The 17,315-nt window shown below is 40.7% G+C and overlaps 1 protein-coding gene across 1 annotated transcript; it reads right to left on the bottom strand.

The window, feature by feature from the left end:
- Positions 1-5,567: 5,567 nt before the first annotated feature.
- On the bottom strand, positions 5,568-17,086 carry SUMO2 (small ubiquitin like modifier 2). The gene is made up of 4 exons (XM_080677226.1): positions 16,870-17,086; positions 15,110-15,241; positions 10,066-10,137; positions 5,568-6,227 (listed from the first exon to the last, which is right to left on the bottom strand). Exons 1-4 carry the CDS (start codon positions 16,888-16,890, stop codon positions 6,165-6,167), a joined length of 288 nt encoding a protein of 95 aa, XP_080533352.1. The 5' UTR covers positions 16,891-17,086; the 3' UTR covers positions 5,568-6,164.
- Positions 17,087-17,315: the final 229 nt, after the last annotated feature.

Below are 17,315 nucleotides of genomic sequence, written 5' to 3'. Positions count from 1 at the left end.
GCTGAGGACTGAATTAAGCAATGATGTAAACTGCTTGGCCTGACATATAAGAAGTCATCAAAGTGATGGCCATTTTTATTGACTTACTTGGAAAATAATCACATACTTTCTAACGATCTGAAATTTTTTGTATGTGAAATGAGGGGTTTGTACCTGACTCTTTAGGGTCCCTTTTAACCTACATTTTTGAATTTGTACTTGACTTGCCTTACTTCCTCCATCCCCTGTAGTCTAGTAGAAAACAGGTTGCTGTGGTAATACAGCACTGGGCTAGAAATCAAAAACCCGAGGTTCTGAGTCTGCTCCCTCTCAATATAACACTTCCAAGTACACTGATACCCTCAAGCCCAGTTTCATCTATAGAATGGGGTTAAGAATTTTAAGAACGTTGTACTTAGTAAATGAAAGCTTTCTCTTAGAGGTGCCTCACACTGGCCACACATCAGAATAACCTATGAGCTTTTAAGAAATACAAATGAATGCCAGGCCCCATCCACCAACTAAATTGAAATTTCTGGGTATCAAATTCAGTCATGGATATCTTCAAGAAGTTAAACAGGTAATTCTCATATATAGCTTGGGCTGAGAACCTCTGCTTCAAGGATAAAACATAAATCCCAGGAGAACCCTTTTAATCTCCTCTGATTTATTAAGAGTAAACTTAGTAAAACAGACATCAGATTAAGGCCATTTCAGGCAGGCTTGTTTGGCCGTCTACCTGCCTTTTTGTACAACCCCAGGGTTCCAATTTTAAAGTCACTGCCATAAACAAATAAATAAAACCACTGCCCTATATGTGCATGTCCATTTTCACCTACTTGTAAAATACAGTAAAGGGGAGAAGAACGAACAGTTGCCCACATGCTTTATACCTTTCCATATCTTTAATCAGTTAAGTACTCTTAAATTTACCTTAGTCCCATGCTGCCACTTCCTTTCTATATTCAAAGTTCTAGTCATCCATTTGTAATTCAGTTCAGAAAGGTTAGTAAATCAGCTTACCCAACAGGTTTGAGTAAACCCAACATTCTCCTCAGAACACAATCTATTGTTCTGAATCAGGTGGCAAGAAATCTAGTATTGCCGAAACTGGTTTGGCTCAGTGGATAGGGCGTCGGCCTGCAGACTGAAGGGTCCCGGGTTCGATTCCGGTCAAGGGCATGTACCTTGGTTGCGGGCACATCCCCAGTGGGAGGTGTGCAGGAGGCAGCTGATCGATGTTTCTCTCTCATCGATGTTTCTAGCTCTCTATCCCTCTCCCTTCCTCTCTCTGTAAAATATCAATAAAATATATTTAAAAAAAAATTTCTTTAAAAAAAGAAATCTAGTATTTAAAACACGTCAGAAAAATGTTTGAAGCCCTAATAATTTTCCTTTAATATGGACAGGAATGCCATTGGTTTTTAATTTTGCTACTGGGTATCTGGAGAGTTTTATTCAAGAATGCAATGCACAGCCCTAACCGGTTTGGCTCAGTGGATAGAGCATTGGCCTGCGGACTCAAGGGTCCCAGGTTCGATTCCAGTCAAGGGCGTGTACCTTGGTTGCGGGCGCATCCCCAGTAGGGGGTGTGCAGGAGGCAGCTGATGGATGTTTCTAACTCTCTATCCCTCTCCCTTCCTCTCTGTAAAAAATCAATAAAATATATTAAAAAAAAAAAAAAAAGACTGCAATGCACAAAATAACATGCAAGTTGTTTCTCACCACTTGTGCCTCACCACTTTAGCTAAGGTCATAACTAAAAACAAAAACATGCACTAACACAGCAACTCTTAGCTCTCAAGCACCCGTTTTTACCTTGAATGTTATCAGCTTTCCCACTACCACTGCAATGTGCTGAATCCCCCCACAGTTCAACCTGCCCCAATTCATTCCACAATGCCAGAGGGAGTGGGTAATACTCTCCCTAGATTCTGAAACTGGGTTTGAACCAAGCTCTTTGATCAGTGCATTTCACTGACATCGATACACACGTATTAGGTTGAACCATATGAAACTGCAGATATCTGACTATTTTAGACCTACAAGAATAGCAACTGCTTAAGCTCAACCACAGTTTAATACATACTCTTACTATTTTCTACCCTGCTGTTTCATTATTTAAAAACAAATGCTGGTCACGTGCTTTTGAATTTGGTTTAGTGACTGAATTAATGAATGGCCCACTGACAAGTATTTCTAACAAACTTTATTTCTCAGCCTCAATATTGCACGCAGTATACTTCATAAGCGTATCACTTATGTATGACTTAACCACACATATTTACACATAAATTATGCATCCATCACTCTTAAAGCCAAATTTAGTATGCATCTGTCCATTCTTTTCTTAGCCATATCCTCACCAAAAAAAGGAGGGTAGCAGATCAATGCCCACTGAGACAGCCTAAAGGTTCTCTTAAACCCATTTGCCATTAAACAAATGCGCGAAGAGGTCTCAAACAATGGAAAATGGCTTTGTCATGTTCTTGCCTTCTCTTTAGTCAAAGGCAAACAAAATGGTACATATACTCTACTAAGGTCTGGCATACGCCCCTCAGGTCCTTTTTAATCACTGAATTATAGAGGGAAAGCAAACTCCTATTTCCCCATTTCTTCCTCTTTTCAGACTAAGAGCTGAATAAAACTATGTAGTTTAAGTTTGTCCTCTTTACTCAGTTCCATGTTATTTCTCTATTTAATAAAACAAAAATGTCCCTAACCCATCTGTCCCGCTCTCCTAAAATGAATTCACCTCCTTAGCAAAAATAATAGCTAAAAGCCCAGCAGGTGTGGCTCAGTGGTTGAATGTTAACCTATGAACCAGGAGGTCACAGTTCGATTCCCAGGGGAGGGCACATGCCCAGGTTGCAGGCTCGATCCCCAGTGGGGAGCGTGCAGGAGGCAGCCGATCAGTGATTCTCTCACATCTCTCACTCTTCCTCCCTCTCTAAAATCAGTATGTCCTCAGGTGAGAATTAAAAAAATATCTTGAGGAATATTTTTCCTTCAAGACTTACTAGGGCACTACTTAGTATTAAGCATTTATTAAAAAACGTAATGAGACAAGAGACAAAGATCATATTCAGTTTTTTTGTTTTTGTTTTTTAATAAATAGGAAGTTCTTGGCCAGGTCTCTGATTTCTCATTTACATTATTGGTATTCAGTTGAAGCCTCAGCATTCTATGGCAGAGCCCTTTCTTCACATTGGCTGTAACAACGTTTTATTTTAATCCTCACCCAAGGATATATTTCTATTGATTTTCAGAGAGAGGAAGGGAAGTATCAATGTGAGAGAAACACCAATTAGTTGCCTCCAGCCCCAACAGGAATTGAACCCGAAATCTAGGTAGCCCTGACTGGGAGTTGAATCTGCAACCTTTTGGTGTATGGAACAAAGCTCCAAGCAACTGAGCCACCCAGCCAGGGCTGAATAATAACTTTAATTTAGAGTTCAGTATGTGGAAGGCATTTTCTAGCTAAAACTTATCTCATTTAATCTTTGAATCACTGTTAGTCATATTTAAAAGCAGCAGTAACCTAACTCAAAAATAACCCTCAGCAGCACAGGTGGCCCTCTCCAATATACTATCCTCCACCACCGCCCCCGCCCCCGCCCCCCGCAACACACACACATGCGCACATATACACAAAGATCTTGGAAAAATTCCCTCAAATCCTGGGATTCCACTGTCCACTGACCTGCTGCCATCACAATTCCCAATATAATTGCACACTTTCACCCGTCTCCCATTTCTCCTCCAACTATTCCTTCCCATCTTCCATTCAATCTCATTAAAGTAATATGAGGACAGCCAGAGTTTAGCTAAATTATAAGTTAACCAAAATGGCAGCATAACTCCCATCACTTGAATGCCCCCTCCCAAATCAAAAAAAATAAAATGCAAAAATTACTTTCAGTATTTTCAACTCTAACAATTCCACTTATTTTCAAAGTGATTTTTAAAAAGTACTCCACAAATTTTTTCCATAGAATATTTGTTTTGGTAGCAACTTATGTGAAATGGTCAAGAGCAACAATCAAGAAAAGTCCATTTAAGATCACAAATAAGGTATATATACTGACCAAATATCAATAAGCTACAACATACTGTATTATTGAACTGTGCCCTTTCCACACATTTCTCTCTGGCTCTTTTAATTGTATGAAGGAATTTAAAGTCTATCTTCTCCCAACAAGGCAAAAAACTCATAGTATTAATTCCTCTAACTGAAGAACCCAATTCAAGACCCCTTCCACATTAAAGTTCTCTGATTTAAATTTCAATTTAACTTTAGTTTTTAGGACACCACAAAACTCCACTATTTAATAGTGCCTAGATCAGTAAGAGAAATGTACTTAACTGATCCCTTCTAAGAATTCTTGGGGGCTGGCTTCCCACCATCTCACAATATAAGTTGTAAAAATGGGTTGGTAGCAAAATAAAAACTGATTCAAGATTAACGCAAATACATAATAGAGCCAAAAATCTAGAGAATTCCTGATTCTGGGGAAGCTCATTCACTGTGGACATGGGGAATGTAACAGATCATGCTGTAAGAGGTACAGTGAATTAAGTGAATGACATGGCATTATTATAGCACATAGGGAGTTGATCCAACAAGACCACATTGGTGGGTTAGCAGGGGTGGGAATTCAGTTTCTTGAGAATCAGTTTTAGAGAATTCAATTGGAATTAACAGGCAGTAGGAAACCTATCTCTTGTCCCAGTTTTATAACCATGTAGCTGCGTGACAGCTCTCTGGATCAGTTTTCTCCTCTCTAAAACAGGGTTTAGAATCAGATCATCTTCTTTTATCTTTCCTGCTTAAATACTGCTTATTGGTTCCATAGCCGTGATCTTTCCCCATACATTTGAAGACAGTAGTGACCTGTATATTTAATGCTAAAAGAAATATATGTAGAAAACATTTTCTGTCCTTCAATATCCTTAAATAAGAAACAGATTAGATTCTAGCAGGGGTGGGCAAACTTTTTGACTTGAGGGCCACAATGGGTTCTTAAACTGGACCGGAGGGCCGGAACAAAAGCATGGATGGAGTGTTTGTGTGAACTAATATAAATCCAAAGTAAAGGAGCAGAGGGGAGAGCAAGAGAACCCTCCGCTCTTTCGGCCCGCACCGGATAGGTCGGATCCGGCCCGCGGGCCGTAGTTTGCCCACGGCTGGATTAGGGCATATTCATCAAAGTGAAAGCTAGAGAAGTTAAGTGACTTATCAGCAGTTAGCTAAACCAGAACTTTTTTTCTAGCTGCATTTACTAAGACCTCAGGTAATGGTTTACAGAAAAGAATGCTTGAGAGTAAATCCACACAGTATGACCTATTTATTTTTTTTTTTGCTAGTAAAGTTGCATATTTGGACCTAAGCTTTTTGAACAAAGAGGCTGGAACATCCGTTGATAGTCATTTTGATAACTTTGTTACTCTTTGTTTTGCATTAGTCTGTCAGAAATAAAAAGTTCTATTTCTTCCTTTAAATGTTACTTCTAGCAGGCCTATTGGTATCATGTTTTTTCCTAAACTTCAATTTTCTTATTTAATATCCTCAGAATAAAGAGAACAGCTCATTTTAAACAAGAAGTTTATTTAAACAACAAGACACTTGACTTGAAGGGAAAACTATCTAGGATTCATTTTTTAGAGTAATTTATCCCTACTTAAAGACAGATTGCCCTACATGTAACAGCTACGTACAAAAAAGTTATAAAATTGTCCTTGGTTTTACAATGATAAATGAAAAACATTAAAATTCTCCAATCAAACAAGGTATGCAAGAATTTTTATGTTGTTCTTTTTTTTGTTAAACAGTGAGAGCAAAATAACTTACTGGAATATAAAGATAAGAGCTGAATGAGCATGCCACTAATGGAGAAAGGGGGTGTTTTCACAGAACCAGTATTTTTCCCCATCCCATCTCCATTTGATGTCGATCAAAACATACCATTGGCCATTTAGTTAAAAAAAAAAAAAATGCAAATGCTTGTGCACATACATCAGTTACTTTATGTACAATAAAGGAATGGGGAAGGGGAAAATGAAAGAATAGAGAAAACTATACTGTAGTAGTCAGATGTGTTGAAACCAAATTGCAGTTTTCTAATTGAGAATGTCTTCTTGGTCTGGAGGAACAGAGTTCTGGAGTAAAGTAGCAGGTTCCCTTTTTAGTAGACACCTCCTGTCTGCTGCTGGAACACATCAATTGTATCTTCATCCTCCATTTCCAACTAGCACAAAGGAAAAAAAGCCATTGATAATTCAGCTCTTAAAATTTATAACTATCAGACCTAAATATCCTGAAAAGCTGCACAAGTGTCACCCAATTCTAGTGTTGGTTATTTTAGACATCCCAGACACTAACTTAGCATCCCAGCCTTAGGTTTAAGTAATTTTTCACTTGGTATCCTTTTTTATTTTTATTTTTTAAGGTATTTTTATTGATTTTTTACAGAGAGGAAGGGAGAGGAATAGAGAGTTAGAAACATCGATGAGAGAGAGACATCGATGAGAGAGACATTGATCAGCTGCCTCCTGCACACGCCCCAATGGGGACGTGCCTGCAACCAAGATACATGCCATTGACCAGAATGGAACCTGGGACCCTTCAGTCTGCAGGCCGACGCTCTATCCACTGAACCAAATCAGTTAGGACTGGTATCCTTTTTGAATGAAGATTATAGAGAACTTAGCTTTTAAGTTAAAAACTGAACATGTCTATGAGTTAAATCATCTCCTTTGAGTACTGAAAATAAGAGTGATGCGTGTAAAGGATCTCACTATGTTGTTTAGATGAGTAAGACTGGAAATAACCTAAGTATCAACAGAAACCCAAAGAAATACTATACTTTCGTAATGAAATACCACATAACTGTTATTAAAGAATAAGCAGGTTTACATGTGCAGAAATAGAAATATCTCTAGAATACTAAAAACATTTAAAAACTAGGCATCATTTGTGTGTGTTTTTTGTTTGTTTTTTTAAATATATTTTATTGATATTTTACAGAGAGGAAGGGAGAGGGATAGAGAGCTAGAAACATCGATGAGAGAGAAACATCAATCAGCTGCCTCCTGCACACCTCCCACTGGGGATGTGCCCGCAACCAAGGTACATGCCCTTGACCGGAATTGAACCAGGGACCCTTCAGTCCACAGGCCGACGCTCTATCCACTGAGCCAAACCGGTTTCGGCAACATTTGTGTTTTTAAAAGTGTGTGTGTGTTTTTAAAAGTGTGTGTGTGTGTGTGTGTGTGTGTGTGTGTGTGTGTACATATCCTTCCCTATGCATAAAACAGTGGTTGCCTCTATGCAGTAAGGAAAGGAAACGGGCAAGAAGAAACCTGTGTTGTTGTGTTTTAATTCCAACTTTAAAATGCTATTCACAAATTAAGTTTGCAAGTTTCACTACCCATACATTATACACAAAACAACCATGTTGATAACAGGAAGGTTTTGGTACATATGGCAACACTGTAAATGCAGGAATGGGGAATCTTTTTTCTGCCAAGGGCCATTTGGGTATTTATAACATCATTCTCAGGCCATACAAAATTATCAACTTAAAAATTAGCCTGCTATGTTTGGTCAAACATTTAATTAACTCACCCCTAATGCCTTGGCAGGGCCAGAACAAATGATTTCTCCAGCTGTAGTTCCCCACCCCTGCTGTAAAGTAAATAACCTTTGTAACAGTTTATTATGTTGACAATTACCCTTAAAAATTTCTTTTAAAAACTGGTAATTTTGAAAATAAAACCATCTTGAGCACCTAACGACAAGAAAGGGAACTGTTTCTAACAAAGTTCAAATACACTCAAAGTAGAGCTAAGGCATTAAAATATTAATAACTGAGTCTCAATTCCGTTTGTAAAAAGGGATAGCATTCAGTTATGAGAATTAAATGAGTTGAAGAAAGTATTTAACAGAATGATGGGCACCATAATTATACTGTTATTAAAACTGGCTGGTAAGATTTTCTGATTTATTACAGTTCTTCTGTTTCATATTGGGAAAATAATTCTAAAACAAGTCAATTTCATTCTAAAATGAATTCAATTCTAAGTTAATTTGAAGATTTTGCAATGCAGGTCTGAACAAATCCTCCTCACAGTTTAGTATTTGCAGCTAGCATGGTAGACTAGCCTTAGAATTATTTTCTGGTGGGGGGCTGAGGGCTTCATATAACAGAAAATACATTCTAATCATCAGACTTTAGCTTAATGAATTCTTTTTATTCTTTTAAAACCATCAATTCAGGCCCACCCAGGGATGCAAAAAAAACAAACAACAAAACCACAAAATCAAAAACACACACATCCAAACAGGTCTTCAGCCTATCTACTGAAACGAAACTATTGGCATTTTAGATTTTATAGTGAAACTTTAAATGCTTTTAAAAGATAAAAGAGCTTTTTCTCTTTCATCAAGAGAATTCAGCTCACCCTAGCCTGTTTGGTTCAGTGGATAGAACATCGGCCTGTGGATTGAAGGGTCCCAGGGTTCAATTTCGGTCAAGGGCACATGCCCAGGTTTCAGGCTCAATCCCCAGTAGGGGGCGTGCAGGAGGCAGCTGATCAATGATTCTCTCTCATCATTGATATTTCTCTCTCTTCCTCTCTGAAATCAATAAAAAATGTATATTTAAAAAGAGAATGCAGCTCCACCTTGTGGTTATGGACTATAATTGCTCCTTAGAAACTCACCAACAGAATTTCTTCAAAATCTTCTTCCCTCAAGTATAACTCATAGATATTTCAATTTTTTTAAGATTATCAAAGAAGCCACAATCTTGATGTGCTGCTTCACTCTTACCATATTTTTTTAAATATGTTTTATTGATTTTTTACAGAGAGGAAGGGAAAGGGATAGAGTTAGAAACATCGATCAGCTGCCTCCTGCACACCCCCTACTGGGGATGTGCCTGCAATCAAGGTACATGCCCTTGACCAGAATCGAACCTGGGACCCTTCAGTCAGCAGGCACAATCCGCTGAGCCAAACCGGTTAGGGCCATACATACCATATTTATCACTTTCTGGTTTTTATAGCGTGATAAAAAAAATTTCAGAAATACACAGACTCTAATTTAAATTTCCAAAGTGGAATTCTTAACTGGAACTTGAAAAGGTAAAAAGAAATAAAGAGCTTACAATGAATGTGACAGACCAACTGCCCCATAGGTAAAGAGATAAAGGGATCAGACAACATCACCTTTTTTTGTTGTTGTTAATCCCCACCTGAGGATATTTTTTTCCATTGATTTTTAGAGAATGGAAGGAGGTGGGGGAGCGGGAGGGAGCAGCTGTGGGGGGGGCTAAGAGGAGGAAGAGAGAGAGGGAGGGGGAAGGAAAGAGATACATACATACATACATACATACATACATACATCTGTTACATCTACTGGTTGCCTCCCACTCACAGGGCCAGGATCCAGATGGAACCTGCATCCAAGGTACATGCCCTTCACCGGGCCAACACTCTAATCACTGAGCCGTGGGCCAGGGCAGCATCATATTTTGTAGTGAGGGTCTGGCAAGCCACCTATTGTCAACAGCCCCCACTCTCAAACTAAGCTATCAAGAAACTTGCATCTGTCCCGCAGGTATGGCTCAGTGTTTGAGGGTCAACCTATGAACCAGGAGGTCACAGTGTGATTCCCAGTCAGGGCACACGTCCAGGTTGCTGGCTTGATCCCCAGAGTGGGGCGAGCAGGAGGCAGTCATTCAATGATTCTCTCTCATCATTGATGTTTCCATCTTTCTCCCCATCTCTCTTCCTCTCTAAAATCAATAAACATTCTGAAGAAAAGGACAATAAGAAAAAAATGGGTTAAAGTAAAACTAAATGACCTCTTAGTTTTACTGATAACCAGATATTTTAAAACCAGTGGCATTTCCTCAATCTATTCCTGTTTTTCTTTCTATTTCCCCTTGATCATTTTTTACATAGCTTTGAATTGTGATAAAGAACTATATTTGAACATCTAAAAGTTAACAAATAAACAAAGCTGTTAAGCAAATTACAAAAAAACATTGATTTTTCTAGTTAACACAAAGAGATTTTTACCTGTGCAGGTGTGTCTGTTTCATTGATTGGCTGCCCATCAAATCGGAATCTGATCTGCCTCATTGACAAACCCTGTACAAGAGAGTTTAAAAGCATCTTACTGCAAACAATAATAAAACTATATGCATATTTAGCCACAAATGTATTAAATGAGACATAAATACATTTGCTACCAACGTTTCCATGAGTAAAAAGATTTGGGGTGACTTTTACTTTCTTTAAACTATGTTTGATTTTCTTTGGAAAAATAAAAGTTCTTTAAAAAAAGCTGTACTACTTTTGAGACCATAGCTAATCCAACCTTGAATAGATCATACCTTGAGTCAAACTGTGCATTTAAGATACTAAAAGGAAACTTGAAGTAACCGATGCACACAGCAATATTCCTCAGTGCATGTTAAAGAGATCAAGCATTACCTTCCTGAAACAGGAGTGGGAAAAGGGGTAGAGGAGGAAAGCATCAAAGCTGTTGATAACTGCAGCCAAATGAAGACAAGATAGAAAAATAAAGTATCTTTGGAGTATGGTATAAATACACTAACTTGAAAGATAGCTTTCTAGAAAGCATCTTACAAGAAGCCACTCCAATATCATGCTCAAATTATAAATTATAATTGTTACACAAAAGCCATACTTCAATGAATATATTTTAAATCCTCACCTGAGGGTATGTTTATATTGACTTTTGGGGTTTTTTTTTGTGTTTTTTTTAGAGAGGAAGGGAGAAAAAGGGAGAGGGAGGGAGGGAGTGGGGGGAGAGAAACAACTTATAAGGCTGCCTCCCACAGGCCCCTAGACTGGGAATGGAACCTGCGATAGGATGACACTCCAATTCACTGAGTTATAGTAGCCAGGGATCTATTTAAAATTAAACCAAGTTCTTAGAACTAAAAATATTCAAAGAGCTGATCAAATACTTATATAACACCTGTATTCTCTTAACAAGGATTTGCTGAATCTGTCTTTAAACTGTCTGTAACATGAAGATCATATTACTTTTCTTTAAAACTCTATAGACACATACCACTTACAGACTAGCCCTTGCCCTTGTCTTGAAGAATACAAACAATCCTCCATCAGATAGGTGAAATTCCTCATGACTTTTAATTTTGATTAGTGATTACAAAAGGAACCAAGAATTCAATGCCAAGCATTAATTACCAAGTTTTACATATTTAAAAACACTCCACGAAGATTGTGCTTCAACAAAATATTAAGCACCTTCTATACGCTGGGTTCTTCCTCCACTACATCCAGTGGTAAGGTCATGTAAGGACAATGATGCAGCCATTCAAAATAAAAGGGGGGGAAAGGCAGGGCCACAACATAAGCAAACTATATTTTTTTATTTTGTTTTAATCTTCACCCAAGGATGTTTTTTATTGATTTTAGTCAGAAACATCAATGTGAGAAACATCCATATGTGCCCCGACCAGGGATTGAACCCAAAACCTTTTGGTGTAAGACAAGATACTTCAACCAACTGAACCACCCAGCCAGGACTGTATTCCTTTACTGCCACCTGTTTATATGCTTTTTTTTTTTTTCTTAAATATATTTTCATTGATTTCAGAGGGAGAGATAGAAACATCAATGATGAAAATCATTTATCGGCTGCCTCCTGCAGGCCCCCCACTGGGGATCAAGCCCGCAACCTGTGTATGTGTCCTTGACCGGAATCGAAACCAGAACCCTTCAGTCTGAAGGGCCAACGCTCTATCCACTGAGCCAAACTGGCTAGGGCTGTATGCTTCTTCATCAATAAAATATTTTGCTATGGAGCCAAAGTCCAAAATTCAGAAAACTTGTCTTTAAGATTCCACAGCCATGTAAATTCAAACAAGGAATTTACATTAAACCAGTACTGGAGCTCCCGAATAAATCTCATCCCTGAGCTTTAGGTTGTGCCTGAAGAGTTAGTTGTGTGAGCTTATCTCTTTGAGTCCATTTTCTCATTTCACAAAAATGAATTGGAATAATCCAATAAATCGGTGCCCTCTGAAACCACCTGACACTCCATGAAATAATCTGTAGGGTAAATCCACACTACAGTGGGAAAGTATGCTCCCGATCAGTTAGCTGAAGTCTTTGTGGCTGACATAAAGTAGGCAAACTCCAATTCTACATGTGAATGAAAAACTTATTTAGGAACCAACCTTTGGAGATACTAGATTGAATGTTCTCTATAATATGTTTGATATGCCAGGTATTGGTCTAGGCCTGTGGTCGGCAAACTGCGGCTCGTGAGCCACATGCGGCTCTTTGGCCCCTTTGAGTGTGGCTCTTCCACAAAAGATCACGTCCTGGGCGAGTCTATTTTGAAGAAGTGGTGTTAGAAGAAGTTTAAAAAATTTGGCTCGCAAAAGAAATTTCAATTGTTGTATTGTTGATATTTGGCTCTGTTGACTAATGAGTTTGCCGATCACTGACTTAGCAAACTGGAATAAAATGGCTGAGGGCTCAGCAATAGCCAACAGAAATATAATGTGAGCCACGTATGTATTTTAAATTTCCTAGTTGCCACTTAAAAAATATAAGTAAAATTTTAATAAAATATTTTAATTCAAAATACTATCATTTCAACATGTACTCAACATTTTAAAAACTAAGCTACTTTACTTTTCATACTGAGTTTTCAAATCTGCTATATATATATATTGCACTTTATCACATATCTCAATTTGGACTAGCCACATTTCAAGTGGTAAATAGTTACATGTGGTTTGTGAGTACTGTATTGGACAGCACAGGTTTAGTTAAGAGAATTTGCTGATGGCTTATATGAGTTAGGAAGCATCATCAAATATGACCCCAAGGCCCAGCGGGGATAGCTCAGTGGTTGAACATCAACCTATGACCCAGGAGGTCACAGTTCTATTCCCCGTTAAAGGCACATGCCTGGGTTTCGGGCTCAATCCCAAGTGTGGGGGCATGCAGGAGGCAGCTGATCAATGATTCTCTCTCATTTATGTTTCTATCTCTCCCTATCCCTTCCTCTCTGAAATCAATAAAAATAAATAATGACACCAAGGTTTTGACTTCACAACTAGATGTTGAATATTGCTGTTTACTTAGTGGGGACACCAGAGAAGATGATTTCTAGAAGTAAAATCAAGAGTTCTCTTTTGGATATTCAGTTTGAGATGCCCATTATACATCCACTGAAACTCCAGAGTCAAGATATCATCAAGTGAGTTCATTACAAAGTAAATATGCACATTCAATTAATCTTGATAGGAAATCCATGGTCAAGAATTTTCAACTGCCATTTCTTAGTCTTTTGATAGCCCATACCTGCACTTAAAAAGCAGGGAGTCAGCCAAGCCGGTGTGGCTTGGTGGTTGAGTGTTGACCTATGAACCAGAGGTTGAGGTTTGATTCCTGGTCAGGGACACGCCCGGGTTGCGGGTTCCATCCTCAGTAGGGAGCATGCTAGAGGCAATATCTCAGCAATGTTTCTACCTCTCTAGCCCTCTCCCTTCCTCGCTCTCTAAAATCAATTAAAAAATAAATAAAAATAATGAAAAGGCTAAAATTTAGCCCTGGCTGTTACTCGGTTGGTTATAGCGTTGTCCGTATACACCAAGGATGCAGGTTGGATCCCCAGTCAGAGAATATACAAAAATTGACCAATGAATGCATAAGTAAGTGGAACAATCAATATTTCTCTCTCCCTTCCTCTCTCTAAAAATCAATGTTAAAAAGCTAAAATTTAATAGTAATTAGAGAAAACATAAGATACAGAGAATTTTGTTGAAAACCAGCAAATTTAAGCATGAGTTTCTGTTCTGTATAAGGTTTGGCTACATAAAACTTCTACAAAATGATTAGCTTTAAAAATTCCCCTGTAACCTGAAGGGGAACTTGTGTTCAAATATGAAAGGTGCCAGTGCAAAAAAAATCTTTAGCACAATCCATAAGTACATATTCACTAACTGATAAGGGGATTTCACCAAAATTCTTCAAATAAGAGTATACTGAGGACCTGGCCGGATAGATGTTGGTTAGAGTGTCACCGATACACCAAGGTTGTGGGTTCAATTCCTGGTCAGGGAACATACAAGAGCCAAACCAATAAATGCATATGTAAGTGGGATAACAAATCTGTTTCTCTCTACCCCCATTTCCTGTCTCTCTAAAGTCAAGAAATAAAAAATTTAAAAATACTTCTGCCAAGTCACTTATGTAGGTACCAGAGTTTTTGTTATACTTGCAAAAGTCATTTTTTAAAGTTGCCTTTGCATTGTTAGACTCATCACAAAGGGAAGCTTGTCTTACAGCTTACATTTACCTCCCAGCATCTGTATATTTCTACTTCCTCTGCTTTATTTTTTTAAATATATTTTTATTGATTTCAGAGAGGAAGGAAGAGGGAGAGAGATAGAACCATGAGAGAGAATCATGGATTGGCTGCCTCCTGCGAGTCCCCCATTGGGGATGGAGCCCTTGGGCATGTGCCCTTGACCGGAATCGAACCTGGGACCTTTCAGTTCACAGGCTGACAGTCTATCCACTGAGCCAAACCAGCTAGGGCAGGTTAAATTTCTTGACATCCACTATTAGAGTATAAAGGGAACATTAAAATTTTACACGCTTCAGGAAAATTGCAATGTCCTTAAATGCACTTATTTTTTTAACTCACATTTAATTGTATTTCCAAACTGGTCAAAACAGTTTTGACATAAGACAAATCTGAAATGGATAAAAACAGAGCCTGACAAGAAATTTTACTATGTTCATTCTTATATTCTTATATCACCTTGGAAACAAACCACGTGTTGTGAGTATAATTTGATGCATTTGTGGCACAGGACTAGACTCCAGTCATACATTAACCAACCCATCCTCAGGGTTTTCATGAAGAATCAACATACCAAGTCCAAGTGTATGATAAAACTGATATGTCAAATACATAAGTGCATATTCATTCTACCAAAGTCAGTCTACTTATTATGCTAGTCTAGGTTCTATTCTCATGAAAATAAGGTTTGTTTTTTATTTAAATAAGTTTTATTAGGTGAAAGTGCTCATGTCAGTTCCTCACCTGTCGTTCACAATAGGCTTTCATTAGTTTACTAAGTGGTGTATGCCTCTTAATCTTAAACTGCACCACAGAACCATCCTGCCCCGCCACCTTCAAATTAATATGATCGTTGTTCTCAGTCTTGACTCCTTCCTGTTGAAAGAAAAATAAAAGTATAATTTGGAAAATGTGAAAAACAAACACCTTTTAAAGCAGCTGCAGCCCAAGTTGCTTCAGAAATCAACAGGTTTCTCATGCTGTATGATAAAAGAGCATACAGCTGTTTTCAGCCGCAGAAATCAATCTGAAAAAATGAGAAACCCTGAGGTGACATTAAATAAATAGCTGTCGGTCACAGAAGCAGAAAAGAAGCCTCATGCAACACTAGTATCAGCGGCAACGATTTTTAAAGCCGAGTCCCACTCAGTTTACTACAGGGCTCTCTTTGAATTGTCTAAAATGGTATATTCTCTCACTTTCAAAATCTATCTTTTCCCTTAAAAAATTAAAAATGAGCGTCCTTTCCCTTTTCAAAGTACAGATGCAGGGGAACAAACCCAGAGCTTGCAACTCAAAACTCTCGTTACAACTCTCTTGTTTAAAGTTACCAAACTCAATCTTATGACTTAAAATCTCAAGTCCCATGAACAAAACTAATGGAGGAATATCCTGATTCTCTCTGAAGCAGCGGTAATAACTCGGAACCACCATTAATGTTCGCCTCTATTTGCTGCTTCATTTTGTTTGTTTTTAGTTAAGAGCTCTTTTTCTCCCCTCCCCTTTGTTGACATGAGTCAAATGAAGTTTATTCCAAGTCTTCCTCGAAGATTTCGACCTAATCTGAAGTTCACCCAAATCCAGCACAAAGAATTCTGTCGCCCCTAAATCACTTCGGAAAGGCAGGGGAGGGTGTCACAAACCAAACCAAACCAAACCAAACCAAACCAAACCAAAAGGGAAGCCCCGTGTGCCAGGTGGAAGCGTGTGCCTAGTCCTCGCAGGAAAAGCCTCCTTGGTGCCTCAAAACCCGCGTTAAAAAGTTAAGCCCTAGGAAGTCTCTGCACGAACATCTCACCCCAACTTCTCCAAACCACATGGCCCCCGCAGGTTAGGGGCCATTTCACACCCAAGGAAAAGCCCCTGCCCATCCCCCTTCTCCCCCCCGGGACCCGAGGCCATTAACATGGGAAACACTCCCCGGGAATCCCAGCCCCTCACGACCGCCCGACCGCCATCCGGTTTCCAACCCATCGGCAACCCATTGATTCCTCCCGAGCCCTCACCGGGCCACTGCGGCCTGAGGCAGGGTCCCCAGACGCCCGCGCTGCTCATCCCTGTGGGGGGGGGAAGTCCCGGACCAAGGGAACTCCCCGCCACCGCGGAGGCGGCAACACCCGCCTCAGCTCCGCACGGGGTCCGCGGGAGGGTGGGGACACCGCGCGCCCTAACGCCCCTCCTCACGCGCGCCCGCCCGCCCGCCCGGCCCGAGAAGCCCCGCTCGCAGCCGTTGGCCTGCGGGCGTCCGCGATCCGCCCGCCCAACTCGCGCCCGGCGCGCACTCTGAGGCGGCCGGGGGCGGGGGAGGGCCGCGGAGCCTCCTCCAGCGCGGGAGGGAGGAAGAGGGGAGGGAGGAAAATGGCGCGGAACGCCCGGGCCTGAGCCGCGGCCGGCCCGTGAGGGGCCCGGGAAGGCGCGGGGAGCCCGCGGTGGCGCGGGCTGGAGACCAGCCCGCGCCGTGACCCCGCCGCGAGGCGAGGCAAGGAGGCCGGCGCCGAACTCACCTTGGGCTTTTCGTCGGCCATGGCGAGCGCCGGAGTCTCCTCAGCTGCCGCTTCACAAAAGAGGTACCAGGTCCGCACCAAACGAGCACACAAGCAGCACCAGGAGCGACAGAAGAAGGAGGCGGCAGCGGTGGAGGAGGGAGAGGGCGCGCGCACGCTGTGCGCTCCCTCCCCCCACCCTGCGTGCGCGAGCACGAGCCGCCGGGGCTTCCCATTGGCTGTCGCCTCGCGGGAGCGCGCAACGCTTACATAACCACCCCGCCCCCCCGCCCCGCGCTGCCCCGGCCCGGGCCCGGCGCCTGCCAGGCCGGCGGGAAGAGGCGCGGACACGCGCACCCGGCCCGCCGCGGGGGCGCGCCTGCTCTGGGCGGGGCTGTATTGTCCTTCTGTGGTGGAGCTTAATCAAAATGGCTTCCAGCTGGTCCTCGTTGAGGACGAGGAGACTT

Source organism: Plecotus auritus (genome assembly GCF_963455305.1).
Source record: "Plecotus auritus genome assembly, chromosome: 7".
NCBI lineage: Eukaryota > Metazoa > Chordata > Mammalia > Chiroptera > Vespertilionidae > Plecotus > Plecotus auritus.
This window is presented reverse-complemented; position numbering and strand designations above follow the sequence as displayed.

Coding starts and splice junctions, on each gene's coding strand:
- SUMO2 (XM_080677226.1), bottom strand. CDS start 16,890: ATGGCCGACGAAAAGCCCAAG. Junction 15,242..16,869: donor TGGCCGACGAAAAGCCCAAG/GTGAGTTCGGCG, acceptor TTCTTTCAACAG/GAAGGAGTCAAGACTGAGAA. Junction 10,138..15,109: donor AAGCCTATTGTGAACGACAG/GTGAGGAACTGA, acceptor TCTCTTGTACAG/GGTTTGTCAATGAGGCAGAT.